This window comes from Botryllus schlosseri, chromosome 6 (genome assembly GCF_051294905.1).
Source record: "Botryllus schlosseri isolate E-star chromosome 6, Bs_hap1, whole genome shotgun sequence".
NCBI classification, from domain to species: Eukaryota; Metazoa; Chordata; class Ascidiacea; order Stolidobranchia; family Styelidae; genus Botryllus; species Botryllus schlosseri.
The window spans coordinates 14,718,139-14,744,653 of record NC_137241.1 but is presented as its reverse complement, the minus strand read 5'-3'; the positions used below and the strand labels follow the sequence as shown (position 1 = coordinate 14,744,653).

General features: G+C 41.2%; 1 protein-coding gene across 2 annotated transcripts in view; it reads right to left on the bottom strand.

The window, feature by feature from the left end:
* The window catches only part of LOC145441083 (inter-alpha-trypsin inhibitor heavy chain H4-like), a 36,106-nt gene extending 10,800 nt beyond the window's left edge, over window positions 1–25,306 (bottom strand). The window contains exons 1-9 of one of the 2 annotated variants that reach the window (XM_080318869.1): window positions 24,294–25,296; window positions 23,816–23,994; window positions 19,833–19,914; window positions 14,823–14,990; window positions 14,553–14,737; window positions 14,190–14,468; window positions 14,002–14,123; window positions 11,592–11,847; window positions 8,723–8,907 (exon numbers count right to left, since the gene is read on the bottom strand). In XM_080318869.1, the coding sequence (XP_080174995.1) occupies window positions 8,723–8,907; window positions 11,592–11,847; window positions 14,002–14,123; window positions 14,190–14,468; window positions 14,553–14,737; window positions 14,823–14,990; window positions 19,833–19,914; window positions 23,816–23,994; window positions 24,294–24,413 (1,576 nt within the window). In that variant the 5' untranslated portion in view covers window positions 24,414–25,296. Of the gene's footprint in view, window positions 1–8,722; window positions 8,908–11,591; window positions 11,848–14,001; window positions 14,124–14,189; window positions 14,469–14,552; window positions 14,738–14,822; window positions 14,991–19,832; window positions 19,915–23,815; window positions 23,995–24,293 lie in introns of both variants that reach the window. The other variant, XM_080318870.1, reaches the window with a different exon arrangement.
* Window positions 25,307–26,515: the final 1,209 nt, after the last annotated feature.

Genomic DNA, 26,515 nt, shown 5'->3' with positions numbered 1-26,515 from the left:
AAAATAAGACCTTTCAAAATCAGCAGGGAAAGTATAAAATTACAACAATACGCCGATGATATTACATGCTACCTTGGGAGGGAGGAGGATATCGAAGCCGTATTCAGAGAATTTCAAAAATATGAACGGGCAACCGGGCAAAAATTAAACCCAGCAAAAACAGAAATATTACACATAAACCCGAGAACAGGAACTAGAATAGGAAAATTCGAGAATTAGAAAAAAGAACGGATTAAAATATGGGGCCAATATTTCGGCAAAAACCAGTACAATGAAACTTGGACCGAGAACAGATTGAAAATAGTACGAACCCTGATGGCCTACAGGTACAGAAAATTGACATGGATGGGGAAAAAAGCCATCTTGAACTCCTTGGCAACAACTAAAATTCTGTATAATGCCCGAGTCATACCACCGAAAAAAGAAGACCAGAAGGAACTCGAAAAAATATACTTTAAATTCCTATGGCTCCCCCACAAAATGGAGGCAATATCACGTAAAACGCTGATCGCCGAAACAGAAAAAGGCGGACTCAGAATCCCGGATATTGAGTCACGAGTCAGAGCAGTAGAACTCGAAAAGATCGCGATACTCAAAAATCTGGAAAAACCGACCGAAATATGGCATAAATATGCCATATATGAGGTCGGAACCAAAATAAAAGTCATCCGACCCAACCTCTATAATAATAACGAAAGACACAAATATCCTACACCAAAAAGTTGGGTGGATAGCATAGAATTGGCAAAAAAATCGGATGGAAAGAGGAAGAGTGGAGAGAGAGCTCCCACAAAGAATTGTATAAAGGAATAAAAAATCTCAAAGAAAATGAGATAGAACTCCGAACACAACACTGAAAGAAAATAGAATGGACAAAAATAACCAGAACCAAGTGGTTTGGGAAGAATATGATAACTAATAGTGATATGATCATAAATTATCGGGCTGCACATGACGGATACATATTCGGACAGAAAAGAAGAAGACGGAATATAACAGAGGACAAAAATGGCAGGAAATTACTCCTGAACTGCAAATTTTGTAATTCGAGTAACGACTGTGCAAAACATATATTCACTGAATGTGAATACATTGCAGATATTAAAGAAAAAATCGAAAAAACGCAAGGACTCGAACTAGACAATGACTCAATAATGTACAACACCGGAAAGGAAAAAATTTACTGGATCATTGCATCGATTATGAAAAAGACGATAATAAACCTGAAGATTGCTCTCGACATTGATAACAAAAAAATAGAAAATGAAGGAATAGAAAATGAAGGATTGGAGATGAAAATCCTACGAAAAGTCAAAAAACGACTAGAAAACGTAGAAAACAACAAACACGTATCAAAAATAGTCGAAAATATAGAGAGAAAACTCGATAGAGTAGGAAAATAACAAAGAGGAAAAAAGGAGGGCCCAAAATGGGGAGGAAAATAGAGACCAAAACCCCCAAAAAAGTAAGCCACAGGAGAACCAACTTTCTCCCGTAAAGCGAAATATAAAAAATGAAAAAAAAACGGACTCACCGAAACGGTAGAAATATAAAATCGAATAAGATGCATCAGGGTATTAACTAATGAGAACTAACTAGAGAAATAAAATAAAAAACATTACATTAATTTAAATACTGTTCAACCTCCTTAGTTAGAAAATATAAAAAATAAAAAGAAGAACTTCAAAACCCCCAGACCGCAGCAGGCACCTACACCAGATGTAGAGAGGGCCTGCGATGGTCTGGGTTTCCGGAGAGCCGCATAAAAAAGAAAAAAAAATAAGCATCGGCTCTCTGGACGCTGGCCGGTGCGAAACCCTAGTGGTCCAAGGCGCTGACTTTTATTTTTGCATGGGGTGGCGGCAGGCGCGTAGCCACTAGCCAGGAGGGTGTCGAAACCGCCCCTTTTGAGACGCGAAACCCCGTCCTTTTGAAATGACCATTCTGACACTAATATTCAGTTGCAATTCAACAAGTCGTATTATCAGTGTTACGCGGGCCGCGACCAATGAGCAAGATTCGTCTGTGCATGTACGTATATCGCATCGCACAATGCAACGCGACGCGATCTCCCGCTGAGATGATTGCGAAATTAGGTCATTGATTACTGCGAGCTCGGCAATCGTCGCTGGACTGAGCAGTGAGCACTGAGCAGTAACACAGCGCGACAATTCTGGAACAAGAAAGACAGACAAGAATGATGATTACAAACGCGCGCGGCAAATCAGTAATTATTCCTTACCTTCAGCACAATGGGTTTTTACTTAGTATTGGGTAGCTCGCATCGCGACAATTGGTTATCATTGGTTTATTAGCAATTTTATCAGTTCAATACACCACAAAAAATGCGATGCAATGAATAGACAGGAAGATGTCGAAGCGACTTGGATTTGTCAATGGTTGCTGATTAAAACATCGATTTTGACTGCATTGCTGCATTTCCCGATTTACGTTCGCAAAGCATAATTGGATCAATATTATGGGCACTGGAATAAATTCTAACTAGCAGGTACACAAACACACAACATCACACTGTTCAACTTCGCGCTCCGAGAATACTTATCTTACAAATGCTTCACAAAATATTTTGAACGCGGCTGGCGGCAGTCATCGATGCAAATAATGCACGTTAATTTGTAGGAGGTGAACGTATATTTGGTCGTCATAGCGCGATAGTAGATGGTGTTTCTCAGAGCGCGCGATGAAATCTACGTTTCTAACGATGAGGTCGAATTTGTAATAATACGAATTAGTGAATTGGCATTTCAAAAGGACGGGATTTCTAGTTATAAATGAGAAACTCTTTGGCTACGCACCTGGGGTTTTTATGCAAACGACACGCTGGTTCAATCAGTCAATCAGGTTTATTAATATTTTCATCGTTTCGAAACATCACAAGACTGCGATACAATGAAAAGATAGGAAGGTGTCGAAACAACTTGGAGTAGCCATTAAGATCAGACATATCTGCCCAGGGCAGCCATTAAGATCAGACATATCTGCCCAGGGCCTACAGCCTTCGTAGGCTCGGATCAGCCAGTCGAATTTGATCGTGAAATGGTGCGCTTTTAATTATCCACGTGTTATTGCAGTAAAAGCAATATGGGCGCATGCTGCGACCTTATCAATAGAAATGCAAATCCCAAAGGTTTGAAATTCAATCCGCGATATGGTTGCGCTCGATAGAGTCCGTCCAGCAATGAAGTTTATTGGAACATAGAATAGAAGGTTCCCGTTCAAACTAATCGAATAAATTCAGAATTTGCGCCACAGAGAATCTCGTGTTTCATCAGTTTTCGACAACGTAATTCAACGCCGTGCATTGCACAATGCGCGGTATTACTAACAAATCAAACACTCTGACAAGTGACACCGAGGAAATACGAGTGTATAAAGCAGACGAGAATTTGTAACCTACAGATGATAGCAAACGAGAAACGCGCATCTAATCAGTAATTCCTCAACTTGTGTACAGAACAATGGGGTTCCAAGTCTGACATCGCGACAATTGTTTGCTCATTCTAACGACGTTTGAGCTGCATTGTTGCATTTCCCGATAGAAGTTGGCAAAGCTTTGTTAGAGTAATGAACATGCGCACTTTGCGCAGAAATGACTTTCAATTCGCAGGCATAGGGCAGGGCTACTCAAATACACTGTCCTATTTCGCGCTCCCAGCCTCCAATTAAAGAGACTATCACGGAACTAACTCAAGAATTATTTTGTAAACGAATATGGGCGCAAATACAAATTCATTACTAAAGGAGAACATGAATTCGCTCGGATGGTCGAGAGAGAAGGTGGTGTTTCTCAGAGTAAGCGTGTCGAAACCGACGTCCTAAACGAGGTTGCCTCGATTGTCTGATTACTAATCACGGATTACCATTTATTGGGGCGTTTTAAGCACTATTTCGTCGTCGCCAACGAACCTGCGCATCCAATTATTCGCACGCGTATTGGTTAATGGTGAATAGTTGGCATTTACGCGATATCACGGACTCGCTAATTGACAGCGCTGATGATATGAAATCGCAGACGGCGGGCGTTTTATCTTATTGTATGGGGTGGCCGCCACCCCATAAATGCTTCATGGGGTGGCTGCGCCACCCCGCCACCCCGTAACTCGGCGCCTATGGGTCCAACCATAATACTTCCAATCACTCTCACACCCAGGACGAGTATGGCCGTAAGGCTTTCATAGTCCAACCCCGGGGATGCGGTCAGAATGGTGGCTCTCTCCCCAGGCACAAGTATGGTGACGGCGGGACAAGTGGCCGCAGACGCCCCCAGCCAAGGCCTGCTTGTGCGAACTGTTTGAACCTTTAACCAGACGAAAAAAGGAAGAAAATAGGAAACAAACCGAGATGGGTACTTTTATGTCCTATGACACAAAAGGGCCCTATTACGGCGCTTGTGACTTTGTGCTGTGTGCAAAACCACAGTCTGTCACAAGCGTTTCACCACAGGGGGAGGTTTACTGCGGTTCCTCCAGACCCTTAAAAAAATGAGCATCGTTTCTATAGACAGCCTAACACTTTCATGTGGTAAACAGAAAATTTTCAAATTTTTTATTATTTATTTTTATATAAAAATAGAAACTTTCTTCTTCTGTAACAAAGCGGTTACTGGCTGGAATTGAACCAAATTTTGTGTGTAGGCTTAAATTAGGTATCCTAACAATTTTATCAAGTAGCCAGTACGATTTGAGAAAAAAAAGTCATTTTTGAAGAGCCCTAATTTACATGTATAGTGTATTCTCTCTTGATGTTGTGTGATTGCGGGTCAAGCTCACAGCACGGAGTCAATAAACATTCACAAACGGAAAGACGGATATTTCAAGCTAACGTTTGTAACAAATCAAATAAAATATTTGAGATGGTCAAGGTGCATGCTCGTTTAGTGCAGGACTTTGGAGTAGCCGTAAATTTAAACTGCTTCAGCTCCGGCTCCGGAGCTTTCTTCTGTCATACATTAGCTCCGGCTCCAGCTCCAGAGCCGCAATATTACCACTGCTCTGGCTCCAGCTCCGGCTCCGGCTCTGAAATTATCGAATGGGCCTGTCTAGATCAGGGGTGGCCAACCCGCTGGCCAAATGTGGCCCGCGAGGTAATTTCCTATTATATTGTCGAAAATGAATTGCTCATATTGTTAACTTGCAATGCCAACCAAAAACTACAATTCCGGCTGCGACACTTGGGCTGTAGCCTACCCCCTACTGAAAATGAAAAACACGCCTAATTTACCCGATTGAGTCTAACTGTATCCGCAATTACGGTAGAAAGTCATTCGCGTTTGCGCTCGCATAAAGATCGTCGACGGTGAAATGTAGGCACAAACTGTTTGTCGCATATTTTCGGAGACCTTCGATATCGATGTGGCCAGACGCCGAATAGTCGTGTCCTTGCAAACTGAGCCTAGCGGGCGGTATATAATAGACCCGCATATACCCAAGTAATAATAATATTGACCTAGTTTATTTATAATCTTTGAAAATTTCACCCGCTTGGTGCGGCTAGTGGACCACGCACTCGATCGTCAATTGCATGTGCTCCTTTAGCCGAAAAGGTTGGCCATTACTAGTCTATATCAGAGTTGGATCAATTACATTATTTCAGTTCAATTACAATTACAATTACAATTACTTTCATGAATGTTTCAATTACATTACAATTACAATTACTCCATGCTAAAAATATCAAATTACAATTACAATTACAATTACTCCTTGCATGCTTCAATTACATTACAATTACAATTACAATTGCTGCTGTTGAACATGTAATTTAATAATCATAAATTCAACCGTGCTCCTTGACAACCGTAGCGTCGTATTTAATAACAATTCAAGTCTAGTTCAGATTGTGTAGTAACAAATGCGTTTATGTGCGTACATAGTATGCTATGTGAGATGTCATCGTGGCGTAATATAAGCGTGTTTTGAATGCTCGGTAATTATGGCTCACGTAATTGGAAATGTAAAATGTTATTTACCTAATTTCCTATGGGTTAGGATTAAGGATAGGGTGCAGTATGTCGTTGAAAAAGTATTATAATATATGCACGTGTTGGATTTGCGTCAATAGTATATAATTAAAGAAATAATATTATTTTTATCGAGGGACGTAGGAATTAGGATGAGGAGTGAAAACAAAACCGTGCTTTGTCAGATAAGACGTTATATAATATCCAGTGGTCTGGTTAGTTAGCCAGACGAAATAACGATGCAGCATCGTGATCTGAAATCGTATTGTAGATTGCGAACCCACTGATAGATGCGCAAGATGTGAGTCACGGATGAATGCACCGACAAACATACTGCAGAGCCGGCTAAAAGCAGCAAACTTTGTAGTCCTAGAGCTGGCGATCCACGCGTCCAAATTTGATGCATCTGGTCTTTATCGTAAGCTATTGATGTACTAATTCCGAAAATACAAAATATAATCTCGTCAGGGCAATGTAACTGCTCCAAAATAGCCGTTTAAGGCCGATTGTTCTGAAAAGTGAGAGCGCTGCAGCAGCATGACCACAACAATTACCAATTACGCCCAGCGATTGTTTAGAACAATGCCGATTCCCAGACTTTCACGACTATTTTGGGATGGTACCATTGCCTGGAAATATACTTCTATTGCGGAATCAGTGCGACACTAGCTTTCGATTAGGACCATACATATCAAATTTCAACGCTTGGATCGCCAGCTATGGGAATATCAATTCTGCTGCTTTTAGCCGGCTCAGCAGTTCGCTTCTCGGCGTATTCAATCGTAAGTCACATGTTGCGAATCCATCCGTTGGTTAGTAATCTAAAAATTGTATACAATGGCAGCCGAGGCCAGCATAGCGGTAAAAATAAAAAAAAACTTCGCCCGCAAGGGCGAAGTCAAGGGCTTCCGCGAATGGATCCACCAAATTCCTATTTCTACATTTAAAGAGAATGCATTATAAGTCAATTGTTTTATGTTGTGCTTGTCAGGTCTCAATAGCAATTTAATGTAATTGAAATTGTAATTTAGCAAAATTTTTGTCAAATTACAATTACAATTACAATTACACAAAATAAAAATGCTTCAATTACAATTACATTACAATTACATTGAAAAATGTAATTAATTACATTCAATTACAATTACAAATTACAATTGATCCAACTCTGGTCTATATAGATTACTAATCTACTCATAGGTTAGTTATCTATAGTAATCTAGAGTCTGTCAGCCGTCAGTAACATCCGAAGTAGCAACGAAGACATATAGGTGCCGCCGTGCCGGCTTGTGACGTCATAACGAATACTTGTCAATTGTCGACAACATCATAGTTGCATTAGAACGCACAGCATTAAAATTCAGGCCTGCTGTTCAATTATGATAAATCAGCAGATGTGGTCGTTGCATATATAATAGCATCTTATGAAATACGTCGGAGCCGGAGCTACTCCTCAAATAACGGGCTCCAGCTCCGGCTGAATTTTATGTAGAGCTCCGGCACCCGCTCCAGCTCCGATGAAAATGCACGGCTCTGGTGCTCCGGCTCCGGCTCCAAAGCCCTGGTTTAGTGTTTATTTTTTTATGCTGTCAGCGCCATGCATAGAGTGACCCGCAGTTTAAATGCAGTAAATTTCAACCAAAGATGTTATAATGAAGTAAAAATTGTAATATATGAAAAAGGTTCACAGTGCAGAACCTACCAAGTTTCGTTTGTGAACCTCTCACACAGAACGTGAACCTCACGTTAACACCATCCCTACTAGGTACTAGTTTTGGAAAAAGTGAGTAATTCTAGTTATATTTCTAATTGCGCATTTCAAAAATTCAGTAGTTTTTCCAAGCCTGCCTATGATGGCACAAATAGTCGGAAGGGCATACTAATTCATTAACACCAGTAAGTTCATTACCACCAGTTAAATTTAAAACGGAATATTAGTCTTCAAATACCACTTAGCATTTCTACTTTGCGATGGGATCTATACTGAATTAAATATAAGTGTAACGTGAAATTCCGAAAGAATTATATGATATTTCTTAGCGAATCCACATGATGGGGACTGTCGCACCTCGAACTCTTCAATTGGGGAGGGGGGCAAGTTAGCGGGGGCATAGCGTAGTGGTGACGATAAGCGCCTACTAATCTGGTGGATCTGGTTCGATTTCCGTCAGAGGTTTATCTGGGCTCCTCTTCCCCCGCCGTTGCCGTTCTTACGGCGACAAAAAGCCCAGAAAAATACCCGACGAAAGAAAGCACTCACAATGAATGGTAAAACCTAGCAGAAAGGGCTGCGGCTTCAAACAGATCAACATCAAAAAGAACTGTGACATCGGGCACTCTAGGCCGAAGTGGGTGTTAGATTAAAAGGATCGCAACTGCGTGTCGTTCGACATCCTCCTATCTGTTCAATACGTCGCATTGTGTCTTATCGCATTGTACATTGTGTGTGAAATATAACTCAACGATTTTTAATATTAATATTTAGTTAGAAGAGGGCCCCAAAATTTTAGAAAAGCCAGGCACAGTGAAGCAGATTCGAAATCTATGTGTGTTCGAACGATTTTGAAAATCGTATGCATAAACGGTAGTGATGAAATCAACCGCAGATGAAAATGTGATATGGGAATCAAGCCCCAAGGAGTGGGTTTAATCGCCCGATGGGGGTCCAACACCAGCTTCTTGAGAGGTGCTGACAAAGTGCTCTTACAGTCTTCCAGATCCAGCCCGTATTCTAATACTCACGACGTCGCTTGGTCCCAACAACAACTATTTCGGAGCCTTTGAAGTATCTATCGACTTTGGATTTGCTGACGCCCTTGATGCCCATACCAATGTAGCGGATATTAACGTTGAGTAATAATGGTGTGGCCACTTCTTTGAAGAAGCCTTCCATCTGCAGATCCGCGTCGGAATCAGCGTAGATCTTCCTGTAACGTGCATACGAGCTCAGTTTATCCTATAAACGCCATTGACTGATGGTGCGTCGTCGGTGGTGATAGATAAATACGATAACACAATGATATCCCCTGTCACTCTGTTGTATGTTTATATAACTGTTAATCCGCATGCATCCTCTGCACATTTCGCTACTATTTCAAATTACCAAATGGAGCTAATGCCGCTAAACTATAGTAAGATGATGCTAGCGGCGAGCGATCCGATATGCGTGCAGTGCAAACATGGTGCAAACAAGTTGTTAGTCAAAGTGATAGGGCTCCTCTCGTGTGTACATTTCAGGCCATGTATATAGTGCATGGCTCTTAAACCGGGTGAATTTTTAAAGAGTGCACCATTCGGATGGGGCGTGCAGGGGAGTACCAGATTCGCAATACAGTGGACCGATGACTATAGCTATCACAATAAGTAGACAAGTTTATGCTTCACAACAGATTGCCCGGATGGGCAATATCTTACAATGAGCATATCAGCTATGCATGCAGCTTGTAAATTGCATTCCTTTTGTGATGTCATAAAGCAAAATGTTTATCTTCGTCATTTAGCCGTTGTAATGGACTTACTGGTTTCTTTTGGAGTAGCACAGGGTGAAGTTAACACGTGTTCAGCTTGTGGTATCTGTCTATAACGATTCTCGAGGAAACCTCCGTGATAGCTCAGACATTTTGAATTTGTACTTTCTGCGACAATCTTATAAATAGCGCAGTGTACATAATTGCAGGGGGTAGCCAGGGGGTCTTGGTGGCCGAGTATGAGAACCATCGTGTTAGATGGTGATCCGGTAACCTCGAGACCAGACTAGTATTTTACATTTCCTATAAGTTGCAGGTGCAGCCTTGCTCGTCCTTATTTCGATTAGGTCAGGGGTGGCAAACCTGCGGACGTACAGCCACATGCAGACGTGAAATCATAATTATGCGGCCGTCACACATATGATTAAATTAGCGTGTGTTGCCGGCCATCAATATGCAATTTGAATTAACGATTCAAAAATAAATCTTCACGCATAGCGCCATTCGGGTGACTTGGCTTTTTCGTTCGAATATAATAGTGTTTTTGCAATCTGAGCCCCACCATACAAATCAGAGATCAGCATGGATTAGGATTAGGATTTGAAAAAGCAGGATTTGTGAAAATTTGTCGGATTTGGATTGGATTAGGATTGGAGATTTTTTCCTGAACGGATTAGGATTTGGATTGGATTTACCTTTTTATCTCGGAGATTTATAGGTCGTGTGGCGAATGGTGACAAACTTTATTCAGATCAGTTCAAAGTGTACTTATGGTGCACTACACTATGGTACAGTCGGTGCCAATGCACACGAGAGGTGCAGTACTATGCTAATGCTAAGTTATCTTGAATCAAGAGAATTGTTGGTTGTGAAAGAAAAATTTCCAATCCTTCCCTTGCATAAATTAGCATTTTTCTCAATTTCAAGTTGGAATCGGATTAGGATTCGACATGGACTTCAATATAAAAATGTTCTGGATTAGGATTTCGATTAGGATTTGAAGCTTCGAATGTGGATTGGATTATAACATAGAAATTTCAAATCCGCTCATCTCTGATACAAATGCGAAACGCAGAGGAAAATGATGCGCTCCACAAAAATACAAAGTATAAGAATCGTGTGCGACTCACGAATGAAGATTTTTCTGGTACGTTATGGGAATTCCAATATATTTTGACTAGATCGACAATCTGGGTGGGAGGTCACGAAACAACCACATGCAACAAGGGGATTAATATAACCAGAAGATGCATCATCATTAATTTTGTGCCCAAATTTTTCGAAGACGCTCTTCATCAGCTCTACCGGTTAATCTGATCCCGTGGGCAGAGAATGAATACAACTTGGACAGAAACATAATACGTGAAACTACCAACATTATCGAAGAAATTCAGCATGAAGTCGAAGAAAGTATCGCGTTCCGCGCGACTAGAATCCGTATTCCAGTAACTTTTCCTAACATTTACCAGCGATTTTGGTGCAGGGAGCCTACGGGGACGCTCCACTTCTACAATTAGAAACTTTTATACGCAAGGCATATCTCAAGATATCAGTGATGGCACGGAACACCACCTGGGCTCTCCGCGGTGCAAAGTTCCCAGTGGCCAATTTAACATGAATATTTGTCTTCCAGATGGGCCGTGATGACTCTCCACTGGAATGCGGCCCTATGCTATACATGTAATCGAAATGCAGCTACTGCGGATTCGGTTTATTATGTGGCCAGGGGTGTAAATGTTTTGAGTGAACGTTAAAAGGGTGCGCCATGACGATAAAGTTTGAAGAGCACTGATGTAGTGCACATTTAGTATTTCATGCAATTTAACTACAGAGTTGACGTGGAAACTAAGAATTTACACCAGGACACGGATAAAATAAAACGATTCGCCCAAAGGCCTAGTAACTCTCGTCTTGTTTACATGCAGCAGGCTCGATTCTGGGAATCGTCTGGGTATTCGCAGATTCTCAACACACTTGCTATCCAGGCGTAATCAAATACCACTTCATTTAAGGCAATCTAAAGAATATTTTGAACCGGTACTTTACATCGCACAGTGTTCGCTATTGTATAGATTGGGCATACACCCACATATTCCTGAACCGGGGTATTATTATGTTGTTGATGTTTCACGCCGGTAATTTACCTGGCGATGCCGTTATTATCATTGGACAGCTTTTTGAGAAAATCGTGGTTCAAATCGTGTCCGAAACCGACACAAAACAACGTAAGAGATCCATTGATGCGCGCCTTCACATTGTTCCTAATATCCTTTTCACTTGTGACTCCCACCGTCGGGGCGCCGTCCGTTAGGGCGATAATGGTTGTTAATACGTCACTTCTGCGTTCTGACGTCCCCAGAACATCAACAGCTTTGAGAAGCGCTTCGTTAAAGTTCGTACCTGAAAGTTTGGTGTCAATATTTATAATAATTGAAAAATCAATGTGGTGCTATCATGTTATCGTTCTGGTGCGCTACGGCCAGAATTTAGTATCACTAATCAGTTGACTATGGTAGAACTATCGCATTGTCGGCTAGAATGAACTCAACGAGAGCTGATAGAAGCTCTGGCCGAACCAGAAGGTTATGCGTGGTGAAATCTACGTTCAAATTCAAACACATGCGAGAACGAAGTAATCCACGGTCTCCAGTACCCGGCATGGAACGCATGATGGCGTATTGTAGCAGCCAATTTTAAATGAATATACGTAAAAGTGAAATAGACAAACTTGTGGCCTACATGCGACTTCGCGGAATATACTGCCAAATAGATCGGCGGCGCGAAAACCTTGGTCGAGAAAACCGTCGCATGTTCACCGACACCTTCGATATATATGTCAGGTGCCAAGTAGTGCCAATGTTTACAATCTGATTCCCACAGTACTTAATGCGACCCGCACAGAGAAAGTATGCTCCCTGTGAAGAAATGCATATTTGGAATCGTGTGCGTCTCACCAAGAAGTTCTTAATAGTTTGGTCTGGTACGTGTGGGCGATTAAAATAACTTTGGACTGAAGCGGCAATCCTGACTGATGGTCACGAAATTATTAATTACGTGTCCTAAATTTTCGAAGATGCCACCTATACCAGCTCAGCTCCACCGGTAAATATGATTACATGAGCTGTGATAGAGTAATTAGCAATATTATTGACAAATCTCATTCTTAGACTTGAAGCCATTTTCGCCATTCGCGGGTCCAGATAACGAATATATAGCCTATACATATTTTTCATAATAGTAATAATACTCGCAATTTCGGTGAACACAGTAAACCGATATAAATGAAAGACGATTCTGAAGGTCGCCGTTATCTACTCTTGCTAGTTCGTGAATCGCGGAATATATACCTGATTTTTTTTTCTCGCTACGGGTAGGATATGGGATTATGAGAGTGTGAGACTATTGAATGTTTACATTCGATAGTGAGACAAACAGCAACGTCATGCTGGATACTCTTGCACGTGGAGAGAAATGATTAGTTATTTCTACGCGCTATTGTTCGGTCATATGTGCGTGCGACCTCTTCTGCTGTTTAGTATTTCGATTTTATCAATTAATCCCACGGTATATAGCAGCGGTTCCCAACCAGTGGTACGCGTACCACTAGTGGTACGCGAAGGTCTTCCAGGTGGTACGCGAGTAGATTCTGTTTTTTTTTCGACCGGAGGGAGTTATTAGTTACGGTGGGGTTGAACACAAAGACTGTTTTCCAATAAACTTCAGGCTTAGCATGGCCTCCTCGTACTCGACTCTAGCTTCTCACGCTGTTCCACAGTTGGTAATTTTCCTTTCAACGTGGTATTGCGAGCAAGGATTTTTATCTCTGGTGACTATCAAGTCGAAGAAACAAAGCCGACTTGTTGAGCCCATGCATGACTTTCGATGCGCTGTGAGCAAACATATGCCACGCATCGACCAGCTAGTGCAGTGGTTCTCAAACTGGCGGGCGTGAAAGCATCTGAAGGGGGCGCGAAGCTGCGGCCTACTAAAAAAATTTTCGCCCTTCGCGCGATTTACCTCCAACTCATTGTTTTTGCTCTGTGTATTTACTGTATATAGTCCCAATTGCATATTTGAGAATTCTCTTATCAACTGTCATAACCTTCCATGCCATCAAATTATTCGTTGGGATTGCTAGCATTCTGGTTGCATTTTGTGATATGACGATAAGGGGCGCGCGAAATATTTCACTATCATAAACGGGGGCGTGTCTAAAAAAGTTTGAGAACCGCTGAGCTAGTGGAAAATAAGCAAATATACAGCCATCACATTAAAACAATTGACGTTTGTTGTTTGCTGTTATTAGATTATGTTGTTCTTCTTGTGACTGGTGGTGAAAAAACAATTTCATGCATCCCATTAACCCTGGCTGATAATGCCTAGTTTAATAGTGTTTGCTATTACGCCTCCCATAGGTCAAATACGTCATAAATAACGCAAACATTTTTTGACAGCCTTCGGTACGCGAGCACTCTATAAAATCTCGAAATGGTACGTGGGTGAAAAAAGGTTGGGAACCACTGGTATATAGGGATCACGGCCTTGTCAACCCACGTCCATAAGCAGAAATACGATTCACGTAACGAACGGCCTTTTGCACCGATAACTTGTTCACTGGTACCATCCCAGAAGATTCCCACACCGTGGTTCCACTAGCAAATGATACAATATTAAACCTTAAAGGAATATAGCACATATTATGACTTGAGCAAGCTTATCGCGAAACTATCGCATTGACTCACTCGTCCGCGTAGGACATTTCTCTTAGCACAGTTTCGAATGCGGCTTTGGTCTGTTTCATCTTTACGCCGGACATCGACCCACTCTGGTCAATGACGAACACGACTTTTTTCGGCAATGCAGGCAAATGCTCGGGGGCGAAGAAATGTACAAAGTATCCGTCTCGCATCAGTAACTCCCCACCGAGATTTTCCCTTGTGACGTCATAGATCACGCTCACTTTGCGGTCATTTTCGGGAATCATCAATAAGCGCCGCTGCTGTACTTGGTTGGGTTTGAATCTGCAAGATATTTGAAAAGCGTGATCCTAATTCGGTGCTGATTGTTGTGACGTTGGATTGAGTGAACTGAAATATTCGTTATACCTTACTGACGCCTGATGTCTACTTCTTCGAATTTGCACGTCAATGTCGACCTGTCCGTCTGATTCGTATCCACTAGTGACCAACCGTCTATCCTTCATTTCCCCGTTTTGAGGGTGACGGGTTTGCAATGTACTAATTCCTATCTCCTCTGTTATGTATACGTTCAACGACAAATCATCCACTACCTGGTAACATCATATGAACCAATTGTGATTGAACACTACTAAGGTATTTCCGATATTTTTGTAATAGGCGTTCCCAGTTACTTACTTGACCGAGATTAATAAACAAGACTTGCTCGTATTTTCCGAGCTTTCTCTTCAGTAGCTCTTGATATTCCAGTTCAAATGTGACGCTTGCTTGTGCCGGTACGTTTGCAGCAACGTTGAATGTTTGCGTTTCGCGCACTTTAGCCGTAACCAATCCTGCGGAGTTACCCTGAAAATGGTATGGTGATATGTTTCATAAATCGCCCAATGGTTTTCCTGTGAATAACGTCACGCCAACTTGGTTATGCTGGTGCTAGGCGAGGGGAAGACTGCGGCCCACGACGATAGTTCTGACTTTATCAATGAATATCATATCTTACAAAATGAATTTATATTCATCCCATCTAAGACTAAATTTTCGCCACGCCTGCACAACAACTGACCTGTTGTACCGAGCACAATTTATAGCGCTTGGAGATTATTCTACAGTCTACACTCTTGTCATAGAGAATGGGGTTTCAACCTTGAATGTTCATTAATCTCGTAGCAAGAAATTGCGTTGGCCCATTCCAATACCGATTAATGAGCGTGGCGAGATAGCGCCGTAGTATAATCCACGACTGTAACACCAAGGGGTGCGGGTTCGAGTCCGACCGAGGTCGACCTCAGAAGTCCTATACCTAAGTGTTGGAGGTTTATCAAGGCTCCTCCTCGCAACCTCATCCGCGTAAGCGGTGTCGTACAAAGAGCCTAGAAGTGGGACGTGACCATAGAAGTCGACAAACACCATGAACACTACAAAACAAACAAACAAACAAAAACCGATATATGAGAGGCACCTAGTTTCAATAACACAATATATAAATTATAGGAATATCAGGAATTTCAGTCAAGTCTAAGGAGTATTTTTTCAAAAAGACTTTGTATTCCGTGCATAATCGACGAGTGTGAGCACTGGGCACTGAGCAGCGTATATGTTAATTGCAAAATGTTCAACAAGAATGAAAGCGAAAACTCATACAACCACGCTATGGTAGTTTCCGTGATAGTTTTTTAATCGGAATCGAAATTGGACACTTGGACAGTGACAGTATGCTGTGATGTAGGCCCATGCATTCGAATTGGAATTCATTTCTCCTGCGTAAGATCGATAACTCCAGTAAGGTCTACTCAATGCGATGTCAGTACGCCTTCGTGTTTGACGTAAAAGCCTAATTACTGATTGGATGCGCAGTTCCAGTTTGTCAGGGTTATGTGGAGTTTTAGATATCGCTGGAGTTTGTAATCATCTGTTTAGTGTAATCATTCTTGTCTGCTTAACACACTCATCAATCGCCGCGGCATTCGCTCATATTCTTCGTTCTGTAGTTAAGCGTACCATACTACCATTTCAAGATTAAATACAACTGCATGACTTGACATTACCAGGTGCGGTGCCGTTATTACGTCACATAAGTGTTTTAATGATGTACACAGCGATGTCATGGAATACAGTGCGTGCGTACGCAACTATGACGTCATCGACGTCTGAGCGATTATGACGTCACACGACTACGCATATACCCTCGCAAAATAACGGCTCGGCAGTCGGCACGACAGCGCTCGAGCCTAGAATCATTGTACCCCGCCCTAGTTATAAGTACTCGAGTATTTTCATGCGGCTCTGTACGTGCTCTGAAATTTGAAATGCGGCTCCTACACCAAAAAAGTTACTAGCGGAGGGCCCCGTGTTTATCCTGAAGCGGGCTAGAGAGCTCTATACATAATAATGAATTGATGAAAAGTTTAGTTTTACCGTATACTATTTCAGCAAACTACATATAAATATGTCATCGTAAGCATTTAACCCAAACATGAAATATCCCAGCCACTCAGACAGCATGATTCACAGATGTATTGTTATATTGCCTTGTTTTGTGCCTTTTGAAAAACAGCTGAAATTGATAGCATAGTATCCTATATGGCAGTGGTCGGGAACCTTTTTCGTCCGAAGAGCCATATTGACCTTATATTTTCCATATAACTTCCAAAGAGCCATACATGTCAATCAATCACTAAGTCACAATTAACAATTCGTGACGTCATGATAGCGCAAATTCGAAATCACTACATTGAATTCGTCGTTTGTACCTATTTTCTCAGTAAAAACTCGTAGTAATCATGCTGGTTGCCTTATTTGAGTAAATGAGTATGCGAAACTTGAGTTACATATAGATCTTTTGCAAGTTAGATATTTTTAATTGTATTGCACTGAGAGGCCTGTGATATTTTTCGATGCTTACAGGCTGCTGCACACTGGCTTTGCGACACGACTAAAACAGGTAATTTCCCGATCATGTCGCGCTCACGATCGCGGTAGTTGTGTTCTGCTGCACACTGGGACACCGAGTCGTAACGTAGGTCTATCTGTTCTGTATAGGTTCTTGGTTATTGAAGAACACATCAAAATACTTCCTACACATATGTGTTTTCTAAGTGTACTGACAGCATTTTGCGGATGCTCCGAATTTTGATAAGGAATACACCATAATGCCACTAAGATATTCTCAAATTCGAAAACTCAGTTTATTATTTCAACTCACGACGCAGATGCATAAGATACAGTACCCGAGATACAAAGAATATAAACAAGGTGTCTAATCGTTGAAATGCCCTGATATAGTCCATGAATCAGATATCTTCATAATATATAGGCCTACCGGTACTTTCGTAATGTCAAGCATGTCAGTGGCATTGGCGGGCTAGCGGTCATGTTCTTTGTTATTCATGTTGTATTGTGTACATATAGTAATCTAATAATCAAATATATCTTCATTTCGTTCTTCCATGTTTAAGTTATCAACTTGTGGTTGAATCATTCTTTTTCTGGGCTTGTTGGATATCATACAGCGCACTGCGTCAATCCCGCACAGCCTTCACTGTGTAACCCTCGATAAATTACGCATCTGGTACACGAGAATGTTGAGTTAGGAAGTTGAAGGATGAGAAAAGATTGAAACAGCACCGTCGAAATAAGAGCGCATGATTATTTTCTACTGCGCTGAGCCCGCAACTCGCGACAAAGTTGAAAATTTTGCGCAGCCCACTCGCTGACGCTTTGTTGCGTAGTCTGGCGACGCGGTGTGCATGGTTTTGTCACAGACAGGCGCGATTCTCTCGTTTTGTCGTGTCGCGAGAGCCAGTGTGCAGCAGCCTTACTACAATTGCCATTCAGATTTCCAACAGACATAATAGACAACGGCTTTTTACAGTTAATGCATTTTTGGTGTTGCATGGTATTCCTGATGGCTTTGTATTCTGGTTGATAATATTGTTGTTCATACAAAATTTGAGACTTTCTTCAGTTATACGGGACGCGAGGACCCATGAGGACATACGTAGGTGGAGCCACACATGATCACTACACAGCAGTATACACACCCACTGCAATGCGTGATGTGTCAGTAACGTGGGGTTAGGGGAGGCAAGTGAGACAGTGCCGCACCTATCTACTCGATTTTGAACATTTTTACTACCAAAATCATGCAACGTGCATAATTGTTCGAAAATGAAGCTTGAAAGGAGAGGTAATAAGGCATATGTGAGGCACGGCCTGGCCATGCCTTACCTGTGACAGCGCAATTCATCGTAAATATCATAGAATTTATAATATCTGATAATAATCGAATGTAATTGTCGCTCTGATTCTGATTCGACTTCTCAATTATCAAAATATTCGGCGGTAACATAACGTTACGCAACACGCCTACATTTTAACAGCGACTACAAAGCTGCGTTATCAATCAAGAACGTGGATAGCTATGGCGTTGTTTGTAATTTGAATTTGTAATTGTGAATAGAATGAATTGGAAACTGCATTGTGATACAAACGTCGCCATATCTCCTAGTCTCTTTGATCTATCAACGTATCGTCCACCAAACCCTCAATACGCCACTGTATTAACCACTCAAAGACCTGTTTGTACTTCAACAAGCATAATTATACTGGTCGTGCTGAAGATTATTTACAAGTTGCTGCAATATTGAGAAATTAAGCACAAAAATAGAAATTTCGAAAAGAGCCATATCTTATGCCCAAAAGAGCCATATATGGCTCGCGAGCCATAGGTTCCCGACCACTGCTATATGGTGTCGACACAGGCAAATCTCACGCCTCAGTGAAATTGTAACACGTCACAATTTCCATTTGGCTACAGGCAATTTGACGGTCATTTTTGACCGACTTGCCAAGCATTAAATTTGGTAAAACGGGTATCAATCGAAAGTTGACTCTGCACTGATTACGAAAATATAAATTTTATTCCGCTCGTGGCCCTGTAACTCCCACAATCAGCCTCGAATTTTTCATTGTTATGGAGATTGGCATTGGGACGCAACAATGCTGCCTGGCTCTTTTTCTCTTGAGCTACTATCTCGTATCGCCAGACAGCATTGTTGCGTCCTGAGCTACTCTCTCGTTTCGCCAGATAGTGTACGAGAGATGCATGTGTATGTGTAATATGCTGATAATCATGCATTCGGGAACACGGCATACGGATCATCATTCTTACGTTTTATCATTGGAATTGGTATTAAAAAACCAAAGCGGATTAGAGGCAGTTCGATGCGGATGTCACTTAATGTAGGAATGACGGTTCGGCTCGTCAAGAAAATATACGTTTACTTCCTTATTGCTGTTGCAAATCTAAAGTGCGAACTACAAATTGTCATAAGTAAGGCGATTTTTTTACCTAAAAACGGAAGATTTTGATATTGGATATTGCGATATACGTTGACCATAACACCATGTCCACATATTTGTTTCATTTGACCGTTTATGATTCACAATGAGCAGACAATGGACAATGGGAATATATTGAAAGGGGAACGCGAACCGCGACCATGAAAAGGTTAGGAATGACTGCGGAATAGCATACTAGCAATTTTACAAATCTCATAATACAGAAGAGTAGCCGCGAACTTGCGTACGACGATACTTTCGCAAAGATAACACGCCGATAACAAAACTTCCAAGCCCCAGGTCATAACATGCAATAGTTGAAGAGAGCTTAGGCGTGCAAACCAAACTCACGGTTGCAACAGCTCCTTCATATTCCCGCTTCGCCAAAGCCTTTTCTTTGACTTTTCCGATAAATGTGATACCATCTACATTCCTTAAAAGAGAGGTAACCGATTCAAACATCGCTTTAATTATGGATAAGACATCGGTTTTCCGGGTTCTGCTGTAAGCGCGAATTGTTGAAATTTCGGCTGTGCTTTTTAATCAAATTGATTTTTAATTTACATATAGCATATGAAAGTAATGATCAAAGGGTCGATCAAGTCATCATCCTGATCGTGACTATAGCTAATCACGTCACACGACTTTTATGTCGAAAACATGTAATTGTACATGTACAGTACATGCACACTTTGCACAGGTAAATGCGCTGTTGTACGCATACCATACAAACTGCTATGGCCAAAATTGTCCTCGAAATTGCGACGCATATGTAATTCCCATGGGAACGAACATGGAGTTTCGCGACGACTTCGACAATGGATTTAGGCCAGGGGTTTTCAACCTTTCTCGATTCATAGCCCCCTTATCAAGCTCGACAAAAATTTTCAGCCCCCAAATTTGCGGATCCGAAAGAGAGGGCATATAAACGTCAAATTCATTCACCAAACTTTGATCGCTGGTGAATTGAATGAAGAAAGGGTCATTTTTGTCGAGTAGGTGCTCGGAAAATCGGTTTCCACGTCTACTTTCCGTTGAGTTGACATTTTTCGCGTCATATACAGAATAAGCCGTGTTGACGTGCATATTTTGGCCGTGTAGAGCCGACAAGGCGGTGTCTTCGAAAGCCGTTTATAATAATCATATTGTTGTATGATGTTATTTAGTAACCTCTCGGCTTTTATAGTCAAAATATATTGGAATCCCCGAACGTACCACACTAAACTGAAAGATAAACTTCTTTGGTGAGACGCACAGTATTCCAAGTTGACATATCTTCGCGGGATGCATCATTTTTGTCTGCGGGTGACATTTGTACTACAGGACTGAGATTGCTAGAACGGGAATATTCGGCGCCGGTCATTTAGTCACATATATCAGGCAGTTGGACAATGGACAGTTGAACATTGATATATCGGAGGTGTCGGGCAAGCTTTTCTCGCCGCCGGCGATTTTGTCATTGCACTTTGCGGAGTCGCATGTTGGTCGAAACTGTGTGTCGTGGCGCGGTAATGACAGGAGCAGAAATATCCATCTTTATGAATTATGAGCATTTCTGAGGGAAAGAGCATACCCATATCAAAATGCAGAAAAGCAGCAACCTTGAATCGCGCAAGGCGGGAAGAAAATTTTCTATAATTCTCCAAAAATACGCGATAATTTATGCTGATGTATAAAATAACATTGTGCCTCCTTCGAACTCGCCCCTCCCCATTTCGGGGTTTGGAGTGAGGCAGTTAGGGCCAGGCCTAACACATATATAAGCACATTCTCACACAAACACGAATAGTCATAATGCTCTGTTCCGTTTTGTTGTGCGCCGGTGAGCTGGTTGATCCAATCATCATTTTATTAGTCATAAACTTGTCAAAATGAGACTTCCTCCATATTCAAGATGGGTACCGCTCTCGGAATACGACAGTTTTGGACTCGATTGTCTCAATTTAGTTTATATCGCTTTCCTCTGCAATCAACCACTGTCGTACTTTCTAATCTGTCCCACGCTCTCGATCACACTCCATGTCTACAACTTTCGCAATCAATGTTAATTGCATGCGACAGCATACCAATTGATATTTGTAAACGGACTGCCAGTTATATACCGTGGTGTCACGCTATTTATGCGTGCTTGCCTAACGTAACACATATTCGGAGTTAGTCAGTAACGAAGTACTTCTACTGTTACGAAATACTCATGTAGTATTCCAGATCGTTGCAATTTATGTAGCAGTTGCATGGCTCAAGTACGCAATTTCAAACGGCATAGTGGTCTATTTGACAGTTTCATCACAGTAAACAGGTCAGCATTTAGAATAATGCGATCTACCAGATTTTCAGTTGCCATCCTAATAGAGAAAATCGTTGGTGTACCATCCAATACAACTTATCCGTATCGCTCATCGTCTTAATAACTACGGGCCTTGTGATGAGAAGGCGCCACATTTTCACATTCTCACATTTTCTGAAAGGAGGTCCTGCGTTGACAAACGGTATAGAACGACTGGTTTATAGCAAAGCTATCATTTGTATCACATGATGCGCTCAACTCCTTATGCTACTGAAAACATCTATATCCTGCATGAAGTATAGCAGCACAAACCCAGCTCCCTGCATACCGTCCACGTATATCAGTTTCCTGTTTTTTTGCGGACCACAAGAGCTTATTTATGACTGCTCTTCAAAACTACTTTTTTACTGGTATATACAGTCTTTCCAGACAGCAACTTTTAGTTCTAGTTGAAGTAGTTATGGGATGCTTATATAAGAACTGGTTCTAATAGTACTTGGGTAGAATTCTACGTCGTTATTTCTTCAACTTGTGTATCCTTCTTGACTCTTTTGCCAGATATGCGCATGTCATTCACCCCTACTCCGACGAAAACAAGCTGGTGGTGTCTCTGCACGCACACACACTGACATGGGTATCGATAATAGCACTGGGGTAGCCAACCTGTTAGAGAAGGGGTGTCCAAAGAGTGACAGCGCGGTATTTTTCGAAACGACTTATATTATCTCTCGATATCTTACGTGATTTATGGCTAAATAAAAACTTCCTTCCACATAATAAGAGCAATGGCGCCGGCCGAAGCTAACCCATTTGGCCGCAGACAGACCGGAGACGGATTCATATTTTTTTCTGATACGCCTGGAGTTGAATATGAATTGGATATGAATTCGTAGTTTTTGATAGGGTCAGAATCGCTATTGACGCGATTGATGCCTGTTGTAACTACCAACCACACGCGAGCAGCCCCAATACATACGTTCAAGTTCAAGTTCAAGTTTATTCACAAGATTTCATCTCTTCAAAACATCACAAGACAGCAATACAATGAATGATAGGAAGATCTTTGTTCAATACAAACCCATGGGTTTATATTGCATGTTTCTTTTGCTGTGATAATAAATATATGACCTGAGCCCGTAAACCGTATGATCTACTGTCTTTGTAGCATACTAGAAATAAGTAGCCTACTCGTATAAATGTTTTTCGGACCTGATCTCGGTTATTTCAAGAATGCGGCCTAGATGTCAGACCGGATCCAGCAGAGAATTCAAAAAACGGGATAGGAGCCAGACCAGAGAATTTATCGATCCTACTCACACTAATAAGTATGTGACCCAAGTTTCCGAAGACACCACATCCATCAACTTTCCTGGTAAATCTAATCACGTCGGTGAGAGAGGTTAAGATGAATAGTAACATATACAAATACCAATATTTCTTGATTGGCTTTAAAATAGTCTTGCGCGTCGCTCGACTAGGCAATGAATGCACAATAATTTTTTTCATGGTATCGATATTCGCAACTTTAGTACGTAGCACGCCGATATGAATAAATATACAAGTCTCGGATTCACCGTTATTCCGGCTTTTTCGAGAATCGCTTAATATAACGGACCTCGTTTGCTACAGTAATGGTGTGGGTTTGTTTGTGTTAGTGTGTGTGTGTGTGTGTGTGAGTCAGATGTAGTGATGAAATTACCTGCAGATATATATAGGAAACCTGAGGAGACGCCTTCAGATGTAAGGTCTATCATTCTACGAGGGTGCGAATACCGACGTTTTATGGGGCCTGACAGAGATTATAAAACAGTTATTTCTAAGAATACGAATTAGCAGCAAACGCTTCTGTGTTCGCGCAATCATCGGTGAATGGTCCTTGGATTAAAGGTTTTATACCCCTGTTTTAAAGCCTGAGAGCCGTACTTTGTTTGGTGTTGCCACAAATAGCCGCACCATGCACACGGGCGAAAAATACTACTTCTAGCACCGCACAGTGATACCGATACATTTTCGTGATACTTCCTGTAAAGCAATATAGGTCACTCACATGGTAAATTTGCTGATGAAAGCTGCCTCGGGTAGTCGAACAGAAAACGTCAGTTCTTTATCTACTCGCGCGGAATTCTCCATTATTGTAGTCGTGGTCACTTTTGCAAAGCGAGATTTGACGACACTTTTCACACTCATTTGCGTCATCGTTGACTCAACAGAACGTTTCCTTCGGATCTGAGATTCAACAATCATTGCAATCATTTGCCTTGTTTGACTTGATGGTTGTATTTTGGTACACAAATATTACTGTCGAAAAAACTTATAGTGCCCCAGAAACCGCTTTGGTGCATTCCACAAAGAAATGTGATATCACCCTGTAAATGTTACAGCAGCCGATAACCTGCGAAAGTTGTGATGTACCCTCGTCTCACCAGAGAATTGTATGTCCCTATCCCACTGGAATACATCTTATTGATGTAATAACATATTCCGTGTAATGCGTGTTTGCGATAAATATATGCAACTATCGATACCTTGTTGTCCTCGGCGCTGACCACAAATGACCCGGCCGTATTTACTGATCTAGCTTGAATGCATGTGAGGTCGACGGAAACCATCAACACGATGCCGAGGATGAAGTTACACTGTCCCATCTTTCCCGTGATATTCTATCTATCGCATACCATTTAAGCCAACAAGATTTGCAGTGCTCGAACGATCTTTATAGCTTCCACCTAAAAAAAGTATAGTCTTACTAGAGAATGGCTTATGGGCGATCTCAATTCTCAGCGAGGCTAGAAAACATCTCGAATACTATCTTTTCATCAGCTTGTTAAACCGTACAATATCATACCAAACACCGGTCTACGAATTCTGTGAAAACATTTGCGCCAAAAAATTTGATGATTGATGTGCGCTAATTGTTGGTTCCTGAATCCTATTCTCAGCTCAGAATTGCTCTATTACGTCAGATTTTTTCGCCGTGAGGATTTCCAAATTTCTTATTTAGATAAAATTTCGACTTTCGTTAATGGTGGCACGGTCAGCGTATTAAAGCAACAGATAAAGTCATTGAAATCATCTATGATAAAGCCTGGGCCGTTGTAACACCGAATGACATAGTTTTCTGTGAACTTTTTCATCCGGTGGTTCTCAATCTTTTCCTGAATCAGCTTCTCTCTTCGAGTTTTCAAAAGAGATGTGGATGCATTCATTTTTAGTCGGTAGCAGGTATCGTTCTTACACATCGCGCTTGGTTTGTATCTGGTGTTTGATAGCTCCATATATAGTTACCATCGTTATCTTTATAGATCTGACCTGCAGACTTAATCGGCCAATGCTTTTTGTGACAGCACCCTGCTCATTACTGAATCGCAAACTTTGTCAACAATAAACGTAACATTGTTCTTATTTATAATGTCAAAGAAAATAGTGCGCTATGACAAATGACCCAAATGCGTGGTCGTATCAGCGTGCTTCGAAACATTAAAAGACACAGGATGTGCGCTTATCTAAGTAGCCATACTGCTTATCATGCTAACTTCAACGTCCTTATTAGCCTTTTTGCCTATCGTGCACACTTGTGTGCTTATCATGCTATTTTTTCTCCAAGTATTTTATAGGAATATAGAGTATATAGGCCTATATATAGCTTCTTCTGAACTATTTGTGGTGAAAGATCTTTCGTTTACTGCCATGATACCAACGGTATAGCCAAATATCAAGCAGCTGACTGGAGTCTGTTTATTGACAGCTCAAAACAAGCCCTGAGGTGCGTGCTACTTCAAAATGGAAACAAATACGCATTGATTCTGGTACTTTCGATTTGACTCGACATTTGACATTCAGTTTCACTCGAAGGCATACTAAAACATCAAGGATGCGTTGGAAACGCTGAAGTACAGTGATAATTACGGATTATTATGTGTAGACATGAAAATACGGAGGTCTCTGTTGGGACAGCAAGGTGATTAGGTCTACAACAAATACTTTGCAATTACTCTGTTCTGTCGATGCATTCGTGTTTTGACTGATTAAACCCCCCGGCATGCTGCAGTTCTATTATAAAAACATTTACAGTTCAAGGCGGTTTCTGGTTTGCAGTAGCAATATACTATAAACCTGATGGGGTCAAACTTATCGAAAAATAATGACACAACCCACATACCTAATCTCCATTTATCGTGATTCAGGTGCTATCTCACGTGTTAGTTGATAATTGAAGTCATAAGAGTGAAGCCATCTTATCCTTAAACTACATTCTACTTTTCTAAATTCAAATTGTAAGAGTAATTCTTCTTGCCGAGAGAATTTTGGTGTATAAGTAGAAGTCGTCTGAAAACAAAACCACATAAGTGAGAAGTAATCAACTTCAATATTATATTTAAAACGTGACGTAATAGAAAGACATAATACCAGATTCGGATTTAGAGCACCAAAGGTAAATTAAAATGACCTCAGAGGTCCTAGAGACAACATGATGAACATTCACAAAGTCCAGTTCTGAATTGATAAGATATAAGATCTAGCAGTGTCTTCACGGCACATATTTGCATCACATTGCATAATCGGTGTCCAAACGCTGGTAGAAGGAAATATATTCGTATGATTTTGTGTATTTACCTATCAAAACAAATAAGCAGTTATTTTATCACGAGCCTATTTCCCAGGCCATTATGGGGATCAGTAGAAGTGACGAAAACTTTTAAATAAATAAGATTGGCAATGTTATTGATATGTACCTGGCTCAATTCTT